Source organism: Genypterus blacodes, unplaced genomic scaffold (assembly GCF_046128005.1).
Source record: "Genypterus blacodes isolate CSIRO-AG114 ecotype Tasmania unplaced genomic scaffold, CSIRO-AGI_Gbla_v1 ptg000062l_1, whole genome shotgun sequence".
NCBI classification, from domain to species: Eukaryota; Metazoa; Chordata; class Actinopteri; order Ophidiiformes; family Ophidiidae; genus Genypterus; species Genypterus blacodes.
The window spans coordinates 1,286,313-1,313,099 of NW_027466874.1; the positions used below are offsets into that span (position 1 = coordinate 1,286,313).

At 42.5% G+C, this 26,787-nt stretch overlaps 2 protein-coding genes across 2 annotated transcripts; both read right to left on the reverse strand.

Moving 5' to 3' along the window:
- Positions 1 to 2,595: 2,595 nt before the first annotated feature.
- On the reverse strand, positions 2,596 to 11,054 carry rgs5a (regulator of G protein signaling 5a). Its single transcript, XM_076154442.1, has 5 exons — positions 10,914 to 11,054; positions 10,007 to 10,120; positions 9,131 to 9,192; positions 6,343 to 6,509; positions 2,596 to 5,417 (listed from the first exon to the last, which is right to left on the reverse strand). The coding sequence occupies exons 1-5, from the start codon at positions 10,955 to 10,957 to the stop codon at positions 5,253 to 5,255; spliced, it is 552 nt and encodes a 183-aa protein (XP_076010557.1). The 5' UTR covers positions 10,958 to 11,054; the 3' UTR covers positions 2,596 to 5,252.
- Positions 11,055 to 24,208: 13,154 nt separating this feature from the next.
- rgs16 (regulator of G protein signaling 16) lies at positions 24,209 to 26,308 on the reverse strand. Its single transcript, XM_076154482.1, has 5 exons — positions 25,792 to 26,308; positions 25,500 to 25,583; positions 25,334 to 25,395; positions 25,005 to 25,171; positions 24,209 to 24,885 (listed from the first exon to the last, which is right to left on the reverse strand). Exons 1-5 carry the CDS (start codon positions 25,833 to 25,835, stop codon positions 24,688 to 24,690), a joined length of 555 nt encoding a protein of 184 aa, XP_076010597.1. The 5' UTR covers positions 25,836 to 26,308; the 3' UTR covers positions 24,209 to 24,687.
- Positions 26,309 to 26,787: the final 479 nt, after the last annotated feature.

The following is a 26,787-nucleotide window of genomic DNA, read 5'->3' on the forward strand; positions in this document are numbered from 1 at the left end:
AATATGAAGCAAAGAGAAGCAATGATGAAATGGGTGCAGGTACTATAACACAACACTGGTGAGGTTAACGAAGAAACACAGTGCTGCTTTAAATCAACCTAAACTCATTGAAACATTTGAAGCCATCATGTTTTTGTCCTCATTGACACAAGAATCTGCATGATTGGGGATAAACGTCCCCAGACCTGAGGCACGTCATAGCAAGCTCGGCTCCTCACGCATGGTCAACAATGCAATTTGAGACGCTCCCCTGAGGCATCGCAGACACTCTGGAGGACTGTATTTGATAGCTGGACCGATCTTGACTCTAAAGCATGTGGGATGAATCATGCTGTGACTAGGAACAACAACCATTAAGAGGAAAAGACGTAAGGACACACTTGACATTCGTCAATCCCCTTCCTGATTCTCGCTTGACGCGCCATCAAATTTGAACTGCGTCACAATGATTGTGGGTTTCTCTTGGGGACAGATCACATAGTGACTCTGGCAGCATGGACCCAAGACTCTGAACCTAAGAGTCTGCCAGACAACTCATGACATGAGCAATGTAGCATGTAGGCGGCAATAAGGCACGTTAGGGGAACAGCAAGAACACATCACAAACAAAATAGCACAAAGCAACTGAGTACAAATGTGTTTAAGTAGTTTGAGAGCCTGTGGGTCAGAGGTTGATTGGCTTGTGAGGGACAGGTGTGTGTGTGTGTCATTAAAGAACACTGACCAAAGCTGAAAGGCTTGGATATTGGCAATCTTATTGGTAAGAAGAAGCACAGAAGAATGACAGAAGGAACATGTAAAAGGAAAGCAAAGGAGGAAAGTTTTGTTCAGATCAACAATCTCATTTTAGAGATTCAAGCTTTTCACCTAATAACCGATATTTATCTCATATTGTTGTAATATATGAATCTGCAAAGGCACACATTATTACAGCTGCTGCATCAATATCGTGTTACAAGAAGTTCAAAACTTCCCTTCAGAATTTTGTTGAGGAGAAGAAAAAATCTCCAGAAGGTATTTATAACTCTTAATTGTACATGAGTGGCTTATTTGAGTTGGTGATGCGTCTGGTGGGTCCACTCATGGAGCAGAGATATAGATGAGATTGGCTGTTATGTATAAAAAGCCATCAAGCCGTGTTAAGCATCAGCACCATGCTGTTATCAGATGCACTTGGATCCATTCTGGTCTTTAATGGGGATGTCAGCCCGTGATCAGCCTCATCTGACGTTTTTAGATTACGCCCCAGTGAACAAACAGCGTTGTATAGTTTTAGGGTCTGAACACGTCAACACAAAAGTCTGAGTCAGAACTCAAACACTGAAGCCGACGCCCAGAAACGATGAACTCGTCACATGTGAGCCATATTAAATGTTCAGCTGGAGCTTCACCAAAACATTAAGACGTGTGATTTTAAGTCTTGCTCGTATTTTAACCTTCCAGGAGCAACCACGAGGCCTCGGCGAGCACGTAAAAGCAGATCGTCAAACTCAACAAAATGTTTGTCAGAAATGTCACCATGCTCGTCTGGGGACCAAAAGCATCTGACCCCTGTCTCCATCTATTTCTAGAAGCCGTGGTGGTAATGGATGCATCCATGCGAGCCTCTGACAGTGTTTGTGTTGGCAGGCTGCCTCTCAGCCGCATCTGTTTCCGCTCCGTTTTACACTCACGTCACCGATGTTTGCACCAGCACTCCCCTTGTACAGTGGCAGGAGAAAGATAGTGAGCTCTTTGGAATTACTTGGATATTTCTGCAAACTTATGACTAAGAATGAGGCCAGATTTTCATTCCAAATCAAAATACCTTGCGACTTAACTACTGTAAAGTATTGACAATGAGGATACTGAATACATAGTTAAAGTGGGTCACGCAGGGTTTTATTTGTAACTTTTATGGTTTAATGACTCTCCAAAAGCAAATCACGAGTGCGGTGACCGTGAGATGGGAGGAGTGGGTTGTAAACGTGCCCGACTCGATAAAAACAGCATGCAAATTAAAGTTATTGGCTGAATCTGGTTTTCCCAAGATAGGTTTGTTAATGTGAACCACTCAATAAAAACAACTTGTATTTCTAAAAAGACCCTCTGTCTTTTTTAGTGCTGCGCTTAAAGTGGAGATCAACAACGTGCAATGCAGAAAAACGAAAAGCAATGAGTAACAGCGAAAGACCTGTGTGTCCATCACGAAAAAACTGAACAACATGAACACAAAAACGATTCAAGATTATTGTTAATATGACAGGGAACATCAATGGCCAAGTTGGACCTAAACCCAACTGCTAGGTTGTGGCGTGACCTGTTCATGGACGAAATTCTAATGACCTGGAGCAACGTGGGGCAGCAATGTTTCTTAAATGCCCACAGAGAATCTTTTACGTGTACAGATACATTGTAAAGAAAAACAAAGTGACAATTAAATGTTAAATGTTTCCTCTTTTATGAGTGAAAACGTGTGATCTCCAGGAAGAGGCACCGGCTGCTCTCCACTCCAGAGGGCCACAAATTCCATCTGCGTATTTTAAGAATAACTTAGACACAAGTATTTGGAAATATTAGATATTTACAGACAAGAATAAATACATCTTCAGCAAGTGGATGCATATATATTTTATGTGATTGATTCCAAAACGTACATGAAAGGCTACATCACATGACACATACCCAGCACTGCTGAAGCCCTTATTGAGTTCTCTGTTGATTGATGGCACTTTAGGTTATGACACAAGACTGGTAAATCTGTGCCACTATAAACAATCAATGCCATGGAAACAAATATCATGTCCCAGCTGGTGTTTGAAATCTAATAATACATAGGACATTGCAAATTTAGAGCTATTCTCTTTACCTGTTGTAATTTCCTTCTCTGGTTTTAGTCGACTAAACAATAAGGCTTCAAAATGCTGAATAGGTAGATAATATTCTTGTGTAGTTATGGCATGCTTTTTGTGAGATATATAGCAAAACATTTAGCACAGAGTAGATATCACACGTATGAGTGCTACACACAGTTACAGGCGTATATGTAGGATACTTGAACACTGCACACCAACATCAAATCCACACTAAAATCCGTCTTTCTCCCGACTTGTGAGTACTTGCGAGTATGTTGAATATTGATGTATTGCACCTCTATTCCCTTACACTTCCTTCGTGTCTTGACTCTTCCAATACTATGATTATAAGAGAGTAATATGACAGATCTCTCTCGCGACCTGTATTTTAATGATAAAATGATGAATTAATCCCCGCACAACTTTTTGAATCCCTCTCTGCTGCTAACCTGTTCTACCTCCCACTTTCCACCCAAACCTAAGTCTGGATGGCGTGACACAGGATTTATGCGACTTTGGCATTCTTACATGGGAAAAAAAGACCTCTGAGTACAAATCGGTCCTCTGCTCACTTGTCTGTCTGAGATTCCCTCCTACTTGGTGTTCCCATCTTAGCAACTTGCAGTTTAGTGGCGGCCAAGTGGCTCCACCACGAAGCCAACTAGCCAGCGCTGTTCTCAAGGATGGCTCTCCCAGGATCCATCGAAACCAACAGGGGCTGGTGAAAATCGAAATTTTGCTGTCAGCACGTTTGCGTGAGAAAGAGAGAGGGCGAGAGAGGTCAGTATTGGTCCTGCAGGACAGAAGTGTATGTAGTTTGTCACAGGTGATCGCTTCACCGTTGTAACTTGTTTGGAAGTGTTCTGGAACACTGCTTTAATTCAGTCGTATAAATGTCACTTTGTCATGATAGTTTGCATTGCTGAGGGAGTTCCCATTATATGTTGGACAGTTTGTATTGTAGCCATGGCGACTCATATCTTCTCAATAAACTAGAAATGGTATTTACTGTCGTCTATTCCTTCCTGAGGAAAACACAAAGCACTTAAAAGCTGCTGTAATGTTTAAAGAATACAATCCTGAGGGAAATAAGGAGAACCATATTTTTTCCTTTATACTAACTTGGGCTATTTTTATATATTGGAGCCTTTTGGGGGTCAGACATCAACGTTCAGCACGGGGATCATGATGCTTGTTGTGGTTTTACTAAGTGATGACATAGAAAAGCTTTGCAGGATCCTTTGAATGGGCTTTGCTAAATGTTGACGCCTTCATTGACTCTGTCACTGACTTCTTTGTCCCTACAATAATGTGCAACCCCTGTGACACGGGGCGTCATAACCCGCCGTTTCACCTGCAGGAGGCGTCAGGGCCAGGGTGTAACGCATGGGAGGCTCGTTCTATACCCCAGATCATGCCGTGCAGTGGGACTAGACCCCTTTTTCTAATTACCACCTGCAGAAACAACCAACTATGTCAGTAGGAAGTACCTGCCCTGTTGATGATATATTTTGAGACCATCATGGTTTGGGTCATAATGTCACAGGAAATTTGCTCTCGGGATGAAGTGGAGATGCATATACGTATAGATTAGGGCTCTGCATGTTATGGTATGAGCTACGCTATGTGAAGCATAAAATGTGCAATATCAAGCCAGAGAAAAAGCGGCAATTATGCCCCGTTGCTTGGCAATGTGTGGTAGATTTCTGTGGTATTTCCAGACCTGAGCTGTGTCCTGCAGAAACGTTTCAATAATTTAAAAACATTGTAAGAATTGCGGTCGGTCTGCTAACGAAGTAGATCAAGGACAGATGGGAACATTCTCCTCATTACGGGGCAAACGCGTTTTCATTAGGCAACCTTTGTACTGTTGACAGCTCTTTTTCTCAGTTTGGTGCCGGTCAATGCGTTAAACTTACACAGAACACTTAAAGATACATGTAGACTTATACTGACAAAAACACACTGGTACTAGTTCTGATCTAAATCGTGTGACTGTGTGTGTGTGTGTGTGTGTGTGTGTGTGTGTGTGTGTGTGTGTGTGTGTGTGTGTGTACTTCTATCTATGTGCCACCAATATGACACAAGGCCATTCAAGGCTCTTGATGAGGATAGAAGTACATGAATGTGTGTGTGTGTGTGTGTGTGTGTGTGTGTATGGGTGCATGGGTGGGGTTTTTTCAAAGGCAGTCTTTTTCTCTTTTTCCTTACTTGAATTTGAATTCTAATTGAGATGCCGATGACATTTTCCATCATTTGTAAAAATAAAACTCTCCAATTCTGTCACACACAAATGCAGTTTATTCACAAATATTGAGTTTGATATTTACGCTTGGTTCTTTTCTGATGTTTTGATGTGGACTAACTGCTGTTTGAAACCCCCCACCCCACCCCCACTCCTCAATCTCTGCCGACTCCTTAGTTGACCAGGAGCTCCTGGTACTGCTCTGATCTGAGGAAGCGGCCAAAGGAGTCTTTCTCCATCAGGGCGAAGATCCTCTTCTGGGCCAAGTCAAAGGTCTCAGAGCTGAGATCAACCAGGTTCCTCAGGGTCACGTCCTTGGTGAAATGGTCAATGTTCACCTGTGCAAAAAAAAACAAACACTGATTGAGACCCACTGGTGCAAAACAGTCTTATTTAGGTACCATTTCTTTTTAAGCCCACTCCCCCTCCTGAGAACTCTCTTCTGATTGGCCAGCTGCATCAGGCCGGAGCTGGCCTCTGATTTGGAAGGGAGCTAAATCCACATGTCACATGTTGATTTCATGACGTTAACCAAGTAAAGAATCGATCAAAAACGAAGCTTTCAGAGCAGTTCATGACTCATGAGTTTGTCTTACTGGAAGCACCGACTGCTCAACACATAGAACTATCTTACACTGTAAAAATAAAGGATTATAACACTGTACACATCGTACGTCCCCTTTAAATGAGTGAGCAAACAGCCTGCTATGGAGCTCCGTGAGATATTGAGGGTCTTAAAACAGGCAACGAGTACGTCCTCCAAATTTGGGCAAAAGAAGTCTGCTTAACGCTCAGAGATCTGTGTACATACTCGGTGTGTAACCTCATCTGGTTAACTTCAAGAACGTGGCTGAATTTCTCCTCTATGCAGTCATGGTCTGAGTCTTTCTACATTAATCGGATTAATAATGAATCCCACTCAAAGCACAGGACACTATGGCATCCATCAGTGATATGACTACTCGTGTTGTCTTCATGTCGGACCGTCTGGTCATACTTTCTGGTAACTCTGCGTTTGTTATCGAAGCTGGTTCACTTAACAGCTCATTTCGCACCGTTCTTTGGCATTTCTCAGCAGGATAACGTTTACAATCCTGTACATAGAGATTTATGGAAGAACTGACCTCAAAATGCTACTGTGCAGATTTACACCGAAACTCTACAGCTGCAAATAATACAAGTGGGATTAACTTGAACATGATCTATTTCTTTCACATATTGAGTTCATCCTGTACATAGTGTGCATTCACAGCAGTCCCTGACCTCTCTGGGTCCCTCAGACTGGATGAAGTCCTCGTAGATCTTCTTGGCCTTGGCGGCCATCTTCACAGGGTTCTTGGTCTTCTTGAACTCCTCACAGGCCATCCAAAACTCAATGTTCTCATCACTGAACTCGGACTGCAGGAAGCTTTGGAAGGAAGCCAGACCATCTGAGAGAGAGAGAGAGAGACGCATACATCAAGAGACAGACTGACAGAAGCAAGGGAACTAATGATAATGCTTTTATTTTACATTGCCCGCTTTTTGACATCACTTTCAGAGATAAAGAAGGTGATGAGGAGAAGTTTGAATGCAGTGGAGATGATAAAGCTCAGGGCTGATGAAGGTAATGAAGCGTGCTGCCGGTGGCTCCAAGGGGACGGATCGAAAGATACAATTCAATATCGATAGGCGACAGCTGATATTTGCTTTTCTGCATATGTTACCAGGCATAATAAGAGATATTGCAGTGATGACGCTGGTTTGGGTCATTTGCAGATGAAAAGAGATCAAATCTTCATATTAGAATTGATTGAAAAAAAAGTTGTACAGAACATCCACATCTTCAACAATGTCTACATTCCCACTTGAGATTTAATTTGTGTTACATATGTGTTTTTATGTAAGTATCACCCTCAATAAACAGTTTGAGCCTAACAGGAAGCCGAATAGACAAAACGTCTCAGTTAGGAAAGCTAAACAGAAGCTTGCAAAGTAAGTACAAAACTTTGGGCCAAAACAAGATTGATGTGTTTTTGTGATATAAGTTTCATAAAACAGCTCCTCCTTTCCATCAGGTCTTTCATAAAGACTATTGTAATTTCCCACAATGCTTGCAGGCTCTGTCATTGTCTGAACCAGCATGTGCCGCCCATGATAAGCAATCTGCTATTGAGTGAAGCTTTTATCTGTAGTCTACATCGATACTTTGGATCAAAATAGCACTCAAACGCAATCACACTGCTGCCTTCAACAGGAACCTTTAGCACAGGGACACGCAGAGAAAAAGAAGGCCCAACAAGCCGCACATGCACAGCACAGACAGAACGAAGGCCGAACGAGCCGCACATGTACAGCACAGAGGGAACAATCAGCATTAACTCAGGCTTGCTGTGGAGACTGAATTTGATATGAAATCATGACTGCATTATGTTTAACCTGTACCTTAATAATGAAACTACAGTGGCTCAATTCTAAAATAAACAGAATAAATAAGAGGAAAAATATTTGGAATGAATCATTTAAAGCTTCGATTCTGATCCAGTAAAGGCAAACATCATGTATACGGTATAATCAGACTGGAAGTAGCATAAATTGACATCTACATGAGTAACAGGTTCAGATTAAACGACTGTAATGTTTACATTCCTCATTAAATTGGTTTACAATGAAATTAGTAGATGTCAACATCGGTATCCTGTCAACGAGTATCATAATTAGTATCTAATTACTGTAATGATTGGCAAACAACAGATTCCCCTTCATTCAACCTATGTTTACACACTTACTTACTTACAGTTTTGTCTCAATCTAGTCCAGACAAACATCAGAGTAACTCTGTCACTCGGCAGGATAATCTGATGCTAAATGAACGACTGTAATTGAAAACTGCAACATTAACGTAGAATACGGATTAATTCCTCTGTCTGTGAACGCTCATGCGTTAGGCATTTCTCGCTTATTGCATAACCAACTCAGCATTATATAATTGCCGTCTTCTTAGGATGCACACAGTTTGAGAGGCAATAATTCAGAGAGAACCGCCTGGGAACTAACCGGGGACAAGTCATAAAGAAAAATGCTAATGTGAATCTCGCTGTGGATAAATCACAGCAGCACAGCAGTTAGCAGCAGCCGCACGATAAATCATCAGGAGTGGGATCATTCAGACGTCTCCCTGGAGATGTTAGCATAACAAGCGTAACCTCTGCGGACCCATACGCACACAAGGCAAAAGCACATGCAGCACATGCAGCAGGCATGCTAAAGACACATACATCGCTGTGGCCCAGACTGAGCCACTTAGCGAGGTCATCTACCACCCAGGCAGATGCGCCGGGCAGTGACTTCTGTACGTGACGTTTGCCGCACAGAGACTTCAGCGACTTATTAGCCTCACAGTTTACACACACACACCATTAAATACCCGTAACTAGAGTGAATCATTACTCTTGCTTGCTTCTGCGTACTCTCTGAAGTGTGCAAATGGAGTTTAGTAAGTGCTCTTTAATGTACTATAGTCCTGCTAATGTACTGGGGAGTCCATATGTACCAGCTATGTCCCAGCATAAGAGGAACAACGTCTGGAACTTCATTTGTTTTAAATTAATCAGTCTGCTTTGATGCAGTAAAGTCGCGTTAATGTACGATCATGATAAGGTAAGTAAAAACGGTAATGGTTACGCTACGTTCACATCTTTTTCCTCCATCTGCTGGCAGTCACTCATTCCAAATGGAGACATTTGGTCGTGGTGTAACAGACTCCACTGTTAGCTTGATGGCGTTTTTTGTGTTTCAATGTTTCTGTGTCAACTACAAACCACAAACCGGACACACTAGCAGCTACCTAGGGTACTAGCTAATCAGTTGCCTACGTCACTTCGTCATACTGCGCTGGGTTTGATACTTTGATGGTCTGAGTTGCGTTGGGACGTCCGACAACACACAGACGAAGCATTAAGGTGATCCATCCAGCACTGTGACGCTTTGTGTGTGTCTGATTGTGTGTGTGTGTGTGTGTGTGTGTGTGTGTGTGTGTGAGAGAGAGTGTTTGTGAAAGAATGGGACATACAGTTGTTGATCAGGACTCGATCCAGAGACTCGCGCCACTGGGCAGCTTCCTCTTGAGAAGGCCTGCAAAAACACATCACATCAGTCACAAACCTGAACTCAACTTCGTCTCACACGAAACAAGTAAAAGCTGATGAAAACAGCAACATGTCACATTGCTAGACTAGGATAGATGTTTTTAATGGATTCATGTTTTTAAAGCCTGGGATTTATTTTGTGGTCTTGGCGACATTAATTACTCATATTTGGGGATGGAGCCGCATTCCCAAAGCAAAGTCATAACAGACATTAAATCAAACAATCTGATAAAAACGACCCGTTTACAGGCACACAAGGCACTTTGATCACATTTCAATCAAGGCAATACCGTGATAAAACTAAAATCAGCATAAATTGAAGTATGCCTATTGTGAGGAAAGGATGGAGTTTATGATTTGTAAATCAATGTAGTCACTCAGTTATCTTAACTGATAATCAGACTAAGTTTCCTCACCAAGCAGACTCTCTCTTTAGTCTAATTAAGTGATGCGTCATATTCCATTCATGCTTATGCCTTCATTACAGTACAGACAAATGTATAGTGAGCGTGTATGGAGTCAACTGTTTGTGTCAGTCACCTACCAAAACAATAAGTGAACACTTTTCCTCATAAACTTTGTGACTTTATATATAAATTCATCTTTTCATCTCGACTCAGCCAGTCTTTTCTAAGGCAGGAGTGATTTGTACCATTTATCACTGGTGCCTGCAGAGGTTTCCAGAGCTTTGATCTCAGGGCTGCTCTGGCTCTGCTCCGCCACTTTGCCAGCAATTATCAGTTAAACACAAAGGAGAGTGTTTGGATTCTGCACAGTGGGCGAGGGAGGAAATCACTCACTTCTGCAGCTTCTCCGGGTTCTTCTCAGGCTTCTCTGGGTAGGGGATGATGAGGTCAATGGCATTCTCTGGCTTCTGCAGTAAAACTCCCAATTTGGACTTTATCTCTTTAGCCCTGGAGGACAGAAACAGGAGAGTATTGTGGTTTGTGGATGATACAGTCTTTGTTATAAACCCTGACTCACACACAAATACAATAATTCAGGAACGAAGCTTTTATAAACCTTCATGATGTTTCCAAATTGATTTTTGACCCCATTTATTTCTATTTATAGCAGTGATTAAACATCTAACTTCAGTAGTTTGTCATTATTTTATGTCAAAATTTGGCTTCAGAATGTTCTTTTCCAGAGTGAAGAGACAACTGCTTGAAATTAAGTGAGTGAAGTGAATTCATGGTTTTGTTCTTTCAGTGGATCTGAGCTGTTAGTTCTAAACTTTCACTTTCATAATCAGTTCATATTTAGTCATTTTTAAAGTTGATTTCTACATTAATAATGAAGTCTACAGAAGACAAGATGTTAATATTTGCCGCAAAGGTAACATATTTAAACTCTCAATTATTCATACATTTAATGAATAAAGAATGTATTTGTTTATTTAAATTACTTAATACATATTATTTTAATTACTTTTCATTTCTAAATGTCTCGCAGCTTTACAAAACGTCTCAGACATGTTCTTGTGTAACACTCGTGAGTTATAAAGAGTTACTCATGTTTGCACAAAAATGAGCCATTGACAGTTAAAGTGTGTATGTTTGCTTAAGAAAGATTCAATATTTTACAAGAGTTTCTTTCCTTTAACCTGAACAGCTTCATCAAAATGCAAAGAAACTCTGTGATTGAGTGAGAATCATGCTCATATATACAGTATATACAGTCTGTAGGTGCTGATGCAGGTCTCACCTCTCCAGGCAGCTGTGGGGTAAAGCAGCTAATCCTCTACACATTTTTCCAAAAATTTCAGTTGCAGTGTTTAAAGTGAATCCAGTCTATCTCTCTCGCTCTCTTGATGTTTGCTTTCTGACTGAGGCTTTCAGCACATGGGGAGTTTTTATACAGACGCACTTTGGGCTGTGGGCCAGAGGCTGAGCCAATCAGACTGGGATGTCTGCAGCACGGGGCGCCGGGGAGCCCGACTGAGGCAGGGTCAGGCATTCACATGTGGAGGGTTCAGGTTCTCATAAAGAAACACAAACAATTGTTGGAACTCTTGCTTATGTATGTTAATATAATCCCTGTTTGCTCCTTTGCTACTGGTATGGTTGTCTTTGAGGTTCTCCACAGGGAACATCAATGTTCCATCTAATCAGCTCAACTGGATAAATGTATTGTTAAAAAATGACTGAACTGAATGAGCTTCACCATAAACTAATGCGCTTGGTTTAAATGGAAGCATTCTTCCACTCTGACTGCTTCTGTTGGCATAAAGCTGTCACAAGATTACAAATTCCCAGAGGGTGGTTGAAGATGTAATGTTATTGATTGTTCAAAGTGTTCCAACAACTCTGTATTCAGAATCTCCCTCTGCATGCGGTCAATTGCAACTACTTTGAGTTGGTAAATGTGGTCAATTGGCCCTCCAGTTACAGCGTCTGAGCTTGATGTAATGTTGTGTTCCCATGTCACATCTGTGACATGTTATCAGGTAGAACAAGCAGACCAGTGTGCGATTTTCGTGAGAACTGTTCCCAGCTTCCAGTGATGGAAGGATAACATTTGAGGAATAGCGACAATCACGCAGCGAGAGCAAGAGATTTGGCTTTTTTTTCAACTCCTACAGTGGCCAATTATCTGGAGGAGAAGTTATTTAAAGACACGTTGGAGGCATCTAATTTAAAATCTATTAAGTCAGAGGATGAGAAAGGCTTTGCATCGGCTTTATTAAATGTTTAACCATCTGGTAACGATCAACTGCTGAATTTAATACCGTGCTGGATAAACCCGGGGTGATAACAGCTGACCTACACTTTTATATTCACTTATTTGAAATGTAGCTGCCAAAATACAGAAATACTGCGACGGAACGGCCCAGTTCAGAAAAAATGTTGAATAATGGATAATCATATGTGATTTACGAATTTATGGAAGAATTACTTGTGCAGAAAGAGATCAGGGGGTCAGCACGGATCGCTGTACGAAGTGCTTTACCTCAAAACTACAGCCAAAGGTTTAGATCCTGTTCACAGTGAACGTCTCTGTCCACGGTCACAATCTATCTCAGGGTTCTGGAACTGTTTCCCTGATTCCATCTGAGATCCTCTGAGAGCTCTTGTGCCATTTTGCTCATAGGTTAGGTTTGTTTTTAGAGGATTTTGAGATCTCTTGAACCATTTCTTGTAAGACTTTGGTTTTGAAATATTTCTTTGGGTAGTTTTGGGTAGGTTTTGTGGGGTCTGGAACTATTTTTCTTGTGGGATAATGACAATTTTAGAGGTCTGAAACCATTTCTCTGCTGGATTTGGTCCTATTTGAGTGGTTTTGTTGTCTGCTATTCATTTCTTTTCATCAACATGACTTTTTTAGAGGTTTTAGATTGAAATCAGTGTGCAAAAAAAGTACAGAACATAGATAGTCAATCTGTTGTTGAAGAACCTTCTGAGACTAATATTCAGAAACACGAGTCAGAGAACAGATAACGTCCCTGGAAAATTTAAATTTCACACAGTTCAACACTAATACAAAGTAAACAAACAGTCCTGTTCTCGTTCCAAAGAACATCCTGGCTGCCAAAAAAAAGGAAGCGTTTCCTCTCAAATGACTGTGTAGGGAAACAAAAGTTTGAGGACGATTTGCAGCAAGCAGTCATTAGTTTGTTTACAGCAATCAGGAGTTTCTGCAAACTAACTAAAGACTGACCTTTTGCAATTAGGCAATTTTTTGCTTTTGATCAAATCCTCCTCTTGCCGGTTAATTTGTCACAGCGACAACAGACATCAGAGAGTTTACGGGAAGCCGGAGTTCAAGGAGGGAACAGGGAGCGTCCTGAACGAATGTGTGCTTAAGCCAACGGTGATGGCTGGATGCCTCTTCAAATAAACACCTACCAGCTGGCATCCAGGAGCTCTGTTTATTCCCCGACGTAGTGTCCTACACGCTCAATTTAGTGATGTAATTACCAACTGAAAGCTCAGGCACCAAAATAGAACACCCCCACTACTAATGTATGCCACAGACATACGTACAGGACATGTATATGAAAAGCTGCTTCACGCACTATTGGCAGACTGATGAATGTGTGATATACTGCATGTACTGTACTTTTCTTTTGAATGGATCTTATCGCATGTACTTGTTTTGATTTTAGATGTCTGTCAACGTTTATAATTCTGTAGCGTACAAAACATCCCCCACATTGATGCACTTCTTCCTGCACACTGAGTGAAAACATCCTTCATCTCTTTAAGGTGTCAGCTCTGTTCTGATTGGCCAGCTGCATCAGGCACATCAACAGATGCTGGTTAAACGCTGCTGGCTAGCTGGTGTGTGTGTCTGTGTGTCTAGCCAGATGTACTGCATGTGAAGCTGACCAGCTAATTGGACCTGATGGATCTGTACATACTGCAGATCTGCCTGCATGTACTCATGAGTGTATACACGTAAGGTGCATTAAAATGAAGGCCTCCCAGTATATGATCATAGAATATGATATTAATATTACTGGATGTATGAAAAGGTATTGTATATCTTATGTTATATTATTATATTGTATAACAGGATGTATATCACAAGTTTTGATACCAACTCCTATATTACTTTCTAAAACATGACAACATAACAATATATAAATAGATTTTGATGATGGGCCTTGTCTGGATGATGAAAGCGGCCCTTGGAGTGCTTTACTTGATTAAACGTGAGCATCCATGAATGAAGACAGACAGCCTGTGTGGTCCAGACGCCCTCACTGAGTCTCATCTGGATATTGAAATTCATGACTGATGTTTGTTATGTTTGCTCACAGTTATGCAACGAAGCAAACACCTGTTTTGTATTCATGGCGGATTAAAAACATCCATCAGCCCTCTGTTCTGGGATAATCGAGCACTTATCCCCTCTCCTGTTTCCTCAAATTGGAGCGCTTTGCCCACTTCGCCGCTAATGCATTGCTATTACGATGTCATTATTTGTTCCTCTCTGGCTGGTACTCGCCTCAAACGTCTCGCAGGGAAGAAAATAAAACAACCGCCCCCCACGGCTGCCAGATGCTTTAAGCAAACAGCGACAAGTAATCTGCTTCTGACATTGTTCCAGTAATACCAGCGATCACAGATCTGGCTCAGTCTGCCATCTTTGTTATGGCTCCTTGGCAAAGCTCGCAGCGACTTCAGACGATTTCCACTGCTGCGGCGTTCACTTCCCGCCGGCTAAAAGGTCAACAATGGGAGTTGTGCGATAATGTCTGCAAAACAAGACTGCAGGAGGAGAAAATGTGTGTGTGTGTGTATGTGGAGGAAACGGTGATGTCAGGAGGGCAGCTCAGTGGTTAATACATGAACTGTTCTGTGCTGCGCTCAGTTTGGCCCTGAGCTATGAGCTGTACAATCTTCAACCTGCTATTGTTTCCCCCACGTTTAACACCTTTTTAATCTACTCCGCGTCGTCTTGTATCACATTACAGCCACTGACCGCCAGGCCCTAATGTATACACAGCTGCAGCGTGGAGTCTAATGTGTGTTAGGCCCTGCAGCGTTTGAATAATGTCAGCAGATATAATAAATGAAGGGAAAACATGGGGTGCTTCGGTTCATCTTCTAACACACAGGATGTGACATAACAGACTGTGTTCTGAGGCGGCCATGTTGTTTTATGGCGCAAACATAAAGTCCTTTGGCTGGCTGCGGGGAGACTCAGGGGGTCACCGAGGTCACTGCATTAAGGTCACGGGAAGTCCACCATGATGCTACGCCGACGTGCACAGCAGCCGTCTGATATGAGGCTGAGCGAGATTTTCAAAACAATGTGGGGGGGCCTGGGAGGGTGTGTGGTATTCAAACACACACACACACACACAGCGGACACGCACGCACACGCGCGCGCACACACACACACACACACACACACACACACACTCTGAACTCTCAGACACACCACTGCCAGCCACACCTCCTTATAGAAAGTGTAGTTTACACATACACATTCATCACAATGCTGCATCTTTTTGCCGTTGAAAGGCGTTTTTTTTAATGAATCTGATGATTTGAAACAAAATTCTATTTGTTGGTTATTGTTTTGTTCTCATTTCCAAAGATACAAATGAGTGTGAACTCTTGGTTTACAGATTAGAAAAGTCAGGCTGTATTTGTTACGGAAGACAGAGCACAAAGAAATTGTATTTCACACATTTCTGCTCATTTGCTTTGAGAGTAAAACAGCAAAAATAGTTCATATTGGCCCATGAAGTAGCTTCAATCTAGTTAGCTACCTTTTCTGTGGAGCTTGTAATGTATTGAACTACTTTAACAACAAGCTTGATTGAAGCTTAACTACTTGGAATCTGAGTAGCTTGTTGCTTGCCGTTTTAAAGTATCATCATGTAAACACATTCCACTGACTAATCAGACCTTAATCAGGCTAAGCTGGACGAAGAGGTGCAGGCTGATATTAGAACACATCCATCGATCTGCTATTCAGTCGAGCTTTTTCAACTATTTCCACTCAGCTCTTCCTGGTACTGCATTTTCAGTACATAATGTTATGTTTAGTATGCTACTGAGGTAGCTAGTCGTCAGGCAAAGCTGTGGTAGCAGCTAAACTCACCGGCTATTAGTGAACTTAAGAAAAAGACGCCACACTGGAGCTCTACAGACCTCAGAGGAGACTGATCATGGTGCAGAGAAACAGACTGAGGGAAATGCGACGCGAGTGGAGTCGAAAATGTTTCAGTAGCTGGTAGACGGGATTATAAATGGGGCGCTTAGGAACAATGCTGACGTCAGCATCTCGGCCAAGTGGCGGTCGTATGCTGGAGTGCTCCAATGGTCACTTATGTGTGATTTGCACGGCTATGACTTAGCCCCGACTGTAAGTGACAAATTTGAGCGCAAGCACGATAATGAAGATACTGTATTGATTATGCGATTCGGTATAAAGATCCATTATGGGCGCCGCTGAGCCTGTGGCATGAGTCCTGCTGATTAGGGAGGCATGCAGCTCCTCAGTAGTGTCCACCAGAGGAAATTAAAAGCCTTTTCCCACAGCGTCATTAATTGTTTTCCTTCAGAGGTTTATTTGCAAAGGCGTTTCCGGTGATCCTGCTGCTTGCCCGGGGCCACAAAACAGCATCGCAAGTGTTTTCCTTCACATCACAAAGACTTTCTGCTTAAATAACGAAGATTCCGTTATCATTCCTGCTCTAGAGAAATAAATGATCTTCTTTATTCAGGGAGAAAATGGATTTTCCATGAGAGGGATCAAAAAGTTGAAGTTGACCTTTTTATGTAACACGGATGATTTGACAGCACGATGCATTCAGGGTGAACACTGACGGTTTGGATCTCATGAAACGTGTGGACAATTAAAACACATCTGAGGAGAAAAGCCGGCACCTTCTGCCAGTAAACAAACCTCCACATCATTATCAAATGGGACAGATTTGGGCTTGACAACAGCAGTGATTTCCTCGAGTCATTTGCTTCAGTCTGGGAGTTTAAGCCTGTTTGGTGTTCAGGCATCTGGGGACAAATCAGAGCAATTGGCCTGAAAATTGGCAATAAAACCACAAACCAAATTGAACAGAATACGGCTCAGAATCCAAAGCACCACACTGCAAAAATATCCCTGAGGTGAACCATGCTGAAGATTTATTAGAGGTGAAATCCAATGAAAAACAAATAAAGTTAAAGCCTGCATCACATCAGCAATGAAGCTTTAGACATTTAAAGGAAAGATGATTGAAACTAGAAGGTGCATCTCCTGAAGCTTCCTGAGGTTAATGTCCAACAATGTGCCAAAGTCATTACAGAGTTTGTGCAGATGTGGGTCAGTCAAGCACGCTGCATCAGGACTTGTGTGCTGTTTCTCCTCTGCTACAGTATCATAACTGGACGCCTTTGTCTTCGTCCTTTATTCTCTCCTGCTGCACAGCTGAGCAGAGGGGATCTCTCTTTGTGATTCCTTTCCCGAGCTCTTTTCCCTTTTCCTTATTCATGAAGCTGTTTCAGGAGTTGTTCCTTGGTCTTCCTCCAGACCTCCGGGACCTGTTTGTTGTGGGCCTGTAAAGCCCTTTGAGACCATGTTGGGCTACACACATAAACATGACTTGACTGACTGAGTCCTTCATCGTAGTCAATGAAAAAAATTCTAGAATATTTTCAGAATAATTCATTTCTGCCTCATTCACATTTCAAGATTCTGACATTAATTTCTAGAAAATGCCTGAAACAAGCATAGAGTTAATTTGCACATGTAAAATGTAAAATAATAAATCCCCCAAAAAATCACATTAAACTAAACAAAAACACAAGTTTACTATCCTTGACTTGAAAAATGATTGATCAGTCACCTTCACTGAGCCGTGGTATTGAGGACGCCATCTTTCTCCATCTGCATCCAAAACAAGGCTTTTTTATCCAGCTGAGTCATCAACAGCTCAGCTTCATATTGGCAGCAGTTATGTGATTCTAAACGTATCTGATGACGCACAATGACACCATAAATGTGACCCATGTCAATTTCAATCCATCACACCAGGATCAATATCTGGATCTAGACTAAATGGCAGCAACTGATGGACACACATGCCTGCATCTTCTCACTTAGACTGTGTTGTTGTGATCGTCATGGTTTTGACATGTAGACTGGACAGAGGCCATCACCTCCCTGGCATAGGCCATCATCTCCTTGGCATAAGCCATCTCCTCTCTGGCATAAGCCATGACCTCCCTGGCAGAGGCCATCACCTCCCTGGCAGAGGCCATCCCCTCCCTGGCAGAGGCCATCACCTCCCTGGCATAAGCAATCACCTCCCTGGCATAAGCCATCACCTCACTGGCAGAGGCCATCACCTCTCTGGCAGAGGCCATCACCTCCCTGGCATAAGCCATCACCTCCCTGGCAGAGGCCATCCCCTCCCTGGCAGAGGCCATCACCTCCCTGGCATAAGCAATCACCTCCCTGGCATAAGCCATCACCTTGCTGGCAGAGGCCATCACCTCCCTGGCAGAGGCCATCACCTCCCTGGCAGAGGCTATCACCTCCCTGGTAGAGGCCATCACTTCCCTGGCTGCAAAAGCGACTTTAAGTGCACAGATGTCACTTTTCGTGCGTTTTCCTGAAGGTTGATCCTCTCAGGTTGTATTTGCCTTCTCTTGTTCTCACCCAGTGTAAGCCAGTGTCTTTGTTTCTGCCTCTGGTATGGTCATATTCAGCTATGATGTCATGGGATGTCATATGGGGCATGGGACATGTGATGTCATATGTCATTATGTGATGTCATGTGATGTCATGATGTCATATGGGATGTCCTATCATTACTTATGTTTTAATGTATGAATGAAACTGTGTGGTTTATTTATTGTTAGTTATTATTTATTTATAGTTGTTTATTTATAGATTATTGCTGTTTATTTATTACTGTTCAAAGATTCAGGCACAGCACAAATGCATTTCGTTGTATTATCATGTACAATGACAATAAACGCTATTCTATTCTATTCTATTCTATTCTATTCTATTCTATCCTCTCCCAGCATGCACTCTGCCCTGTATCTCTGTTGTGGAGGTCTCAGCAGATGTTGGCATCTGACCTGTGACAGGTCATAATTTGATTTTTTAATATTCTGACTGTTTATGAAGACATAAACTATTAAAAATCCCTTTGTTTGTTGTCATTTTACTTTTCCCTCAGGTTTGGGTTTGTTCCTTCACTGAACATTTTCCTCCTGAATCAACAATAAACAAGGATTGGTGTTTTGTTCTCGTTTATTGTTAAAGTGTGGAAGAATGTTCTGGATCAATACTACAACACAAGCAGCTGTACCTGCTACCACCTCTCCTGCCATGTGACTGGATGTCTCTCTCTATCTCTCTCTCACTTCATCTCTCCCTCTGTCTCTCCGTTTGTCCCTCTCTCTCCCTCTCCATCTCTCCATCTCTCTCTCTCTCTCTCTCTCTCTCTCTCTCTCTCTCTCTGTCTCTCTCCCTCTATCAGATCAAGGAGATGGTCTGAGTTGCTCTCAGGATCAGGACACGTCATGTCGACATGTCGTCTCTGTAATGGTTTCTCTCCCACCTCCTGTTGCACTCATGGCTGTTCAAGGAGAGAGAGAAAGAGAGAGAGAAAGAGAGAGAGAGAGAGAGAGAGAGAGAGAGAGAGAGAGAGAGAGGGAGAGAGAGAGAGAGAGAGAGAGAGAGAGAGAGAGAGAGAGAGAGAGGCTGGAGGCTGGGATACGAACGGTTTATTGTTGTGGGACTCTAAAGCCCTTTGAGACGTTGGACGTGATGTTGGGATATTATGTGAAATGCCATCACGGAAATATTCACCCAAAATGCTTTTAACATTCTGGTTGATGCCTGTCCAAATGCGTGCAGTAAGCAAGTTAATATATGCAAAGGTTTCAGTGGTCCTGTGAATGTAAGTAAGATGTAGGCTGCACCTAACAATTATTTTTTTTAACGATTAATCTACAGACTATTTTTTCGATTATTCGATTAATCTATAGATTATATTTATTACACAATATAACAATTATTTTCCCCAAAAGAAATATCAAACTTATCTCATTAATATTTTAATAATTTCTTTAATCATCTTCATTGGAAAACAAACAAATGTAACAAAGTAATGCAGCACATTATTCCACAACTAGCCACCTTTTGACTGATAATCTCTGTTTTACAATGCAACATATTGCTTATTCAATTCAAGTAATAGTGATCGAGCGCAATCTGCATTCAACAACAAAAATAACAAAGACCCGCTTGCGGCTCGCGAGCCCACGTCAGCCGGCAAAGAGCTGTGCGCGGCCCGCGAGCCGCGTGTTCGCTACCCCTGTCCTAGTGTCTCACGCTTGGTGGGCAGGGACACAAAGTGCTGCCGCCTTGACAATGCGCTCCGCGATGCTTTCACTGTAGACCGTGGGACTTTTTTTTCGCCGCAGCTTGTTCTCCGGTTGCGTGCGTGCTTTTACCTGGCGCAGGCATCTTACGTTATTATGACGCGTCGGCGCACGGTTATGCAAAGTATTTACGTAATCGAGTAGTCGATTTAGGTCGACGCGCCACCCCACCCCTAGTTAGATGCAATGCTTCATCTCATTATCTAGGAAATGTGCCAGACGGATTGAAAAGGAGCCATTTATTGATTATAAGTATTGATTATTGCTTCCTTCTAAGTGGCTCAGTTTCACTTTCCCACTAAACACTGGAGTACTTTAATATTCTAATATTCTTTTTTTTCTACAATGAAGACATTGAGTAAAACAATGTCTTCATTGTCGGGATTTTGATGATAAGTTGTCATTAACATTGTTATTAAAAATCATAATCGTCATGCTTATGTGGCACATTCACGTAAGGGAAGCAGCAGTGAGTCAGATTCCAAACTGCAGATGATTCCAGTAGAATGTCCTGATTGGGAAGTTGAGCATCTGAAGCTTTCTTTCAGGCTGGAGTGAAATCCTGGGAGGCTTGAGGATCTGAACCCTGAGGAGATCAGGGTCATTACGTAGCACAGTTTTCCTTTCTCGCTGGGGACCCGGCACAGGAGATTTCCCACGGCTGCATCATGTTGACACAAACGCTGCTTTTGTCTCTTTTTCTCACCCACCCGTCTAACATTGGGAATCCTCCTTTCTTCTCTCCTCTCCAGTTCCAGTCCTTCTCTTCCCTCTGTCTCGAATTCTTCCTTACGCGTTCCAACTTTGCATTAAATTCAGGACAGAATCCCTAAAATTCCCTTAAACATTCAATATTAAGAATAAAGTAGATGTTGATCATTAAAAGGCCAAACTGGATCCAACGATCAGATGCGTTAAAAACTTTTTAATTAAAGACAATTCAAGCAAGTAAATCAAGGAAGCCATTAAGCCATTGAGGCTGGTTAAGGCATGATTAACAATTAAGGGATTTAATACATGAATTTAAGAGGTTTATAATATCAACGTGAGGTTTATTTAAGTAATCCGGCCCCTAATTCTGCTAATTTTATTACAGCTAATTTGTTTGTAGTTGTTGGACGTATGTGGAGCTTTAGGAGGGTGGGTGGGTGGGAGTCTGGGTATGGGGAGACCGACAGCACACATCCACTCCTGGGGGAGCTCCAGTGGGATGTGCACATCGGGTCGTCTACTGTAAATCTGCTCCTAATGGCCTGCGGGGGGGTCACGCCTCCTCCTTTGAGAAACATACAGGCCGCTTTATGTTTGAGACTCGGTGTCAGTGGGTTCAGTCAAGGCCCGTTAGGATCCACATTCTGTACGCCCTCAATCTGGAAACATCTTCATTTTTCAAAACTTTTTTGCACAGAAACAAAAACAAATCACAAATATATAACAACATTACAATTTGTTTAGTCATTGTGAAAAAAATAGAAAACATAAATCAAAGAATATTTTTCTGGAAATAACATAAATTCTTATAAAATAAATACAAACAATAATAACAAAAAATCCACACAATGGCCATTCTGACACTGATATCGGGGATTGTAAGACTTGAAGCTTTGGAATCTCTGTGAACTCTAACTCATTTAAAATGTGATTGGATGGAATCTTCCTCAAAGCTAAACCATATGTATTAACTCGTCTGGTCTCCTCCTCCCCCCTGACCTCCTCGCTGATCCTCCTGACCCCACTTTATTTACATCACATGGTTTAGACGTGATGTCTGCTGTCATGTTGGTGATGTTCAGACATCAGAATAAACAAACATGTGACACTATCACATCCAGGATTATTGACAGGCTTCCAATGCCACCTACTGTTCTGAAACAGTCCTTACAGTCTGGCAGTGAGTTCTCTCTCTCTCTCTCTCTCTCTCTCTCTCTCTCTCTCTCTCTCTCTCTCTCTCTCTCTCTCTCTCTCTCTCTCTCTCTCTCTCGGCTTCAGGTTTCTTCACTGGACATTTTACTCCAAAGTCAACAATATACAATCAACAAGCCTCAGGACTGCTGTTATGTTCTCATTTGTCTCATTCCCAAGTGTGGAAGAATGTTCTGGATCAATACCTGCCTGCCATGTGACTCTCTCCTTCTGTCCGTCCGTCCGTCCGTCTGTCTCTTTCTGGATTGGTGTTTCATGTTTCCCCCCACTGTTATATAGTTGAAGAACATTTTCCCTCACAAGGTCAATCATGTGTTCTAATCTAATATCATGTAATCTAATCTAATGTAAAGGAGTTCAAAGTTGTTTTTATGTTTCTTTGATTCAAATTACATCCAGAGGATGTTTTGTGTCGTCAGGCTGTGATTTGTGCATTAAATCTGGTTGAGAATGGCTCCATGCACTGTTGGAGGGATTAGACGAGGATATTTGTAATGCCAAAGTCTTCCACCAGGTGTAAGTGTAGTATCATAATGCCAGTTTCACGTGGATACACAGGTGACGTATTTAGCCACAGTACCTCTGGAATATTTGTCATATCGGTAAGTAGCATTCGTCAATGTGCACTGTTGATGTTAAAATGCTTTTAAAACACAATGCGCTTTTGCATCTGTTATTTTGGGTTTGAGCTCCATTTTGTACAGATTTGTAGGTTACTATTTTTTTTTTGGCTCCTACATTTGCAATATTTAAATGCACAAAAACATAACGATCAAGGTTGACTCTAACTTGAGGCTGCACTATTGTGCACACTGAGTAAGAACATCACTGTATCTTTAGATTCCCCTTACTGACAGATCTGCTCTGCTGTGGGCAGATGTGTCATGGTGGCCGGCTCGCTGCTCTCAGACTTAATGTGATTGTCTAAGAAGCTTCAGACTGTGTTTCCGGTTAAAACTTTCTTTCTTTCCAGTCCCCCCCTCTCTTCATCGGTCTGTCTGTCTGTCTGTCTGTCTGTCTGTCTCTCTCTCTCTCTCCGTCTCGCTCTATGTATTCATCTGTCACTGTCTCTCTCTCTTCATCTCTCTTTCTCTTTCTCTTCATCTGTCTCTTTTCCTCTCTCTCTTTCTCTCTTTCTCTCTTTCTCTCTCTCATCGCTCTTTCTTGCTCTCTCTCTCTCTCTCTCTCTCTCTCGCTTCATCACTCACTCTCTTCACCTGTCTTTCTTTCTCTCTCACCCTATCTGTCTCTCCTCACCTGTCTCTCTCTCTCTTTCTTTCTCTCTCCGTCTATCGCTCTGCTTCACTCTCTTTCTCTTAGTCTTTCTCTCTCTTTGTCTCCCTCTGTCCCTCTCTCTGCTTCTCTCTCTTTCTCTTCATCTTTCTCTCTCTTTGTCTCTCTCTCTCCCTCTCTGTCATTTCCCTCCATTTCTTGTCTCCATTCCTGCCGTCATGTTGCTCAGATCAATCAGCAAACACTCATCGAACAAATATTACAGATGCTCACTGTTGCAGTCAGATCCGCCAGATTAAGATGTGTATATGTGTGTTTGTGTGTGTTACCATGGCGAGGGAGATAAAGTTCATATTCAGCAGCTGACACTGGCTCCACTCTATGCCAATGACTGAATACACAAACAGACCATCAGCCACCTTTGGCAGCGTCCTGCTTCACACTCCCTTTGCTGATATTTGAGATGTTAACGAGCAGATCAGGAGGTTTGTGTTTGCACCAACATGGCCACATTGCTCCCTCGTCATCCTATTATCAGCTTTGGTGCCATTTATTGTCCCAAGTTGCTGCCTTGAGCAAACAGGAGTGAGGGTAATAACATGAGATTTATGGGGTTTCTGGCTTCCTGTTTTGTTAGAAAGTGTTTTCCCCTTCACACCAGCTTCCAGGCGTCTGGCTGAGGGCTGCGTGTAGGTGTTATTATGGTCACCTGGGAAACGAGCCCTTAGACAATGACACTGCAGCTCTGGACGCCTCATCGTAACGAGCAAATACAAGCCGATGTATTTGCACAAGAGAGTCAATGAAGTTACACTGACTTCATGTTTAAACTTAAACAAAAAAAAAACTCCTACTTTAAACAATTCTCTGTTCTGTGTGCTTCAATTTTTGATGTTTTTTTTCCATTTTTACCGAACTTTGTAGCAAAGATTTGTAAGAACAAGGACACCTTTGAATTATATTTATCATATTTATTTTCCCAAATAATTTACCTCATATGTCAGAATGTAAAAAAAGACAGCAGTGACGTTGACATCATAAAACAAAACATTTTCATCTTGTAAAAATACAACATAAATATTCTGTAGACAAATAAATAACACAAAGTAGAAATAAATACAAATTCAGTTCACAAACAGTCGACTTTACATCACAACTGTAACGGTTTTGCCTTTACAGCATAGAAAAGTGCGTTTGATTGTCTTTCAGTCCTTTCTGTCGAACCAAAGTTCATCTCTCCACATCGGACTTTTGCTTTCATCCGTTTTCATCCTTTCATCAGATTTCCTCTCTCCCTTTCCTTCTGAGGATCCTTCGGTCCACCACGGGGCTGCGACCGTCGCGGCCTCGCCGTAGGCGACGGCATCCGCGCCTTCCCGAGGCGGCGACGCTTAACGCCAAATGCCGTTCGTGCTCACCCAGACAGGTGACGAGCTAACAAGCCTTTCCTCTTCCTCTGGAGGGGTTCAGGCCTCCTTCTCCTGCTTGGTCTTGGTGTCGCCGCGGCAGATCAAGTCCCTGTACACTGTCGAACGCAGGAAGCGCGGGTAGCAGTCTTTGGCCATCAGCAGGTAGACTTTGTGCTGGGCCAGGTCGAAGCAGGACAGCGAGGGCACCGCCATGTTGGCTTTAGTGATGTCGCGAGTTTCGTGGTCGATGTTAACCTGGAGAAAGGGGAGAAGAGGACAGAAGCAGATTAGTCTTAGTGTCCCTTTGTCTAGATTTTAATACTAGAATGACTCGCAATTCCTCCAGATATATGTTTAGTTAGTTTGATTGTTACCTCTCGCGGTGCATCACTGCCGATGAATTCATCATAGACCTTCTTGGCCTTAGCGGGCAGGTTGGCGAGTGATTTGGAGGCCCGGTAGTCCTCACAGGCGAAGTAGAACGCGATGTTCTCCTCGCTGAACTCGGACACCAGGAAGGCTGTGAAGGCGCACAGACCATCTGAGGGAAGACGGAGCGGGAAATAGATTATTAACGGCAAGTTCTGTGCCTGCGGAGCTGCATGTGAGTGTGTTACAGCGTGTGTGTGTTTGAGAGTGTGTGTATTTGCCGGCATTGCTATATGACTACTTGTATGTTTATCTGTGCAGAATCTTCACTTACGTTTGCTGGCCAGCAGTTTTTCAAAAGACTCTTTCCACCTGAGACATTCCTCTGGCTTTGGTCTGCAAACAGAAGAAGAGTGATTAGACTTCATCATAATGTTCTAGGTCAGTGAAGCGCACAGTGTCAGTGAACATACGATACGTGATAACATGAGGGTACTCACTTGTTCTTCCCTATTTTACAGCAGGAGAGACACCAGTCGGGTCTTTGCAGGAAGCTTCCCAGTCTTGCTCTTAGCTCTTTGGCCCTGCAAGGACAACAAAAGAGGTTAGATGGAAACAAACTTGAATATGCTGCAGGAAAACCACATATCTATCCTGCAAATCATTTAGCAGAGCCTACAAGCGGCTTCTCTGTTCTCATTCTCGCTTAAATACAGATAAAGCAGCAGATTTCCCGTAATCCAAAATCCCTCTAAATAGTCCCTGAGGGTGTGTGGGTGAGGTTGCATGTACCTTTCCAAGCAGGAGTTAGGCAGAGATGCGAGTCCTTTGCACATAGCAGCAGGTGATGGAGGTTTGGGGGTGGAAGGCTTGACCGGCTGCTGGGTAAATATCCGTTTGGTAAAGCTCAGCGGGCAGCGAGATCAGCAGTGTGTCTGCAGTGGACTAGAGCAGAGCTGATATATGCCCCACATCTGACGCATCATCAGCCCCCTCAGCCAATCAGGGACCAGGCAGGGAGAGGCAGAGAGAGAGAGAGAGAGAGGGAGGGGGAGAGATAGAGAGAGAGAGAGAGAGAGATGGTGAAAACAGAACATGTGGGAGGATAAGCAAGGACACGGCTGGGAAATTACTGTTAAATGCTAAAAGTCTCTGGTCTCCTACCCGATGTTGGTTCAGCGTGTCCATGAAAACACACGAGGGGAGAATCTGCTCTAAACACAATGCTGACATTTAAGGTGTCTCTTAACAATGAAATAACCAATAAAATAAACATTTAACATAGATATATTCTTTGTGAAACCTGTGCTCTAAAAAATAAATGCTTTATGTTAAAGTCTATACATAATTTGCATTTCACAGTGCGGTGAATAAATGATAGCACTGATATAAATAAATAAGTGGTTAATTTTACAGCTGCACAATAACGTTGATTTATTTGAAAGTGCTGCTCAGTAAAGGGACTGAACTTCTCTTTATATAGACAGGAAGGGAAGAAGTAAACCAAAGCCAGGGAGCTTCAACTAAACTGAAGGTTCATATGCATAACATGTACTTCATATCTGCTTCATATCTGTGAATATGTGGGTCAATCATCTACTTACCGTTGTCCAGTTTGGCTCTAAAAATAGGAGAAAAAAACCAACCAACCACCCAAACAGCTCAAATGCCACTCGACTCTTTGTGACGTTCGAGTCTGATAACATCTGGTGGAAGGATTCAAGGTGGAAATGACATTTTGTTGCATTTCCTCATTCTTCATTAGCATGACAATGGGAGTCCATGAAG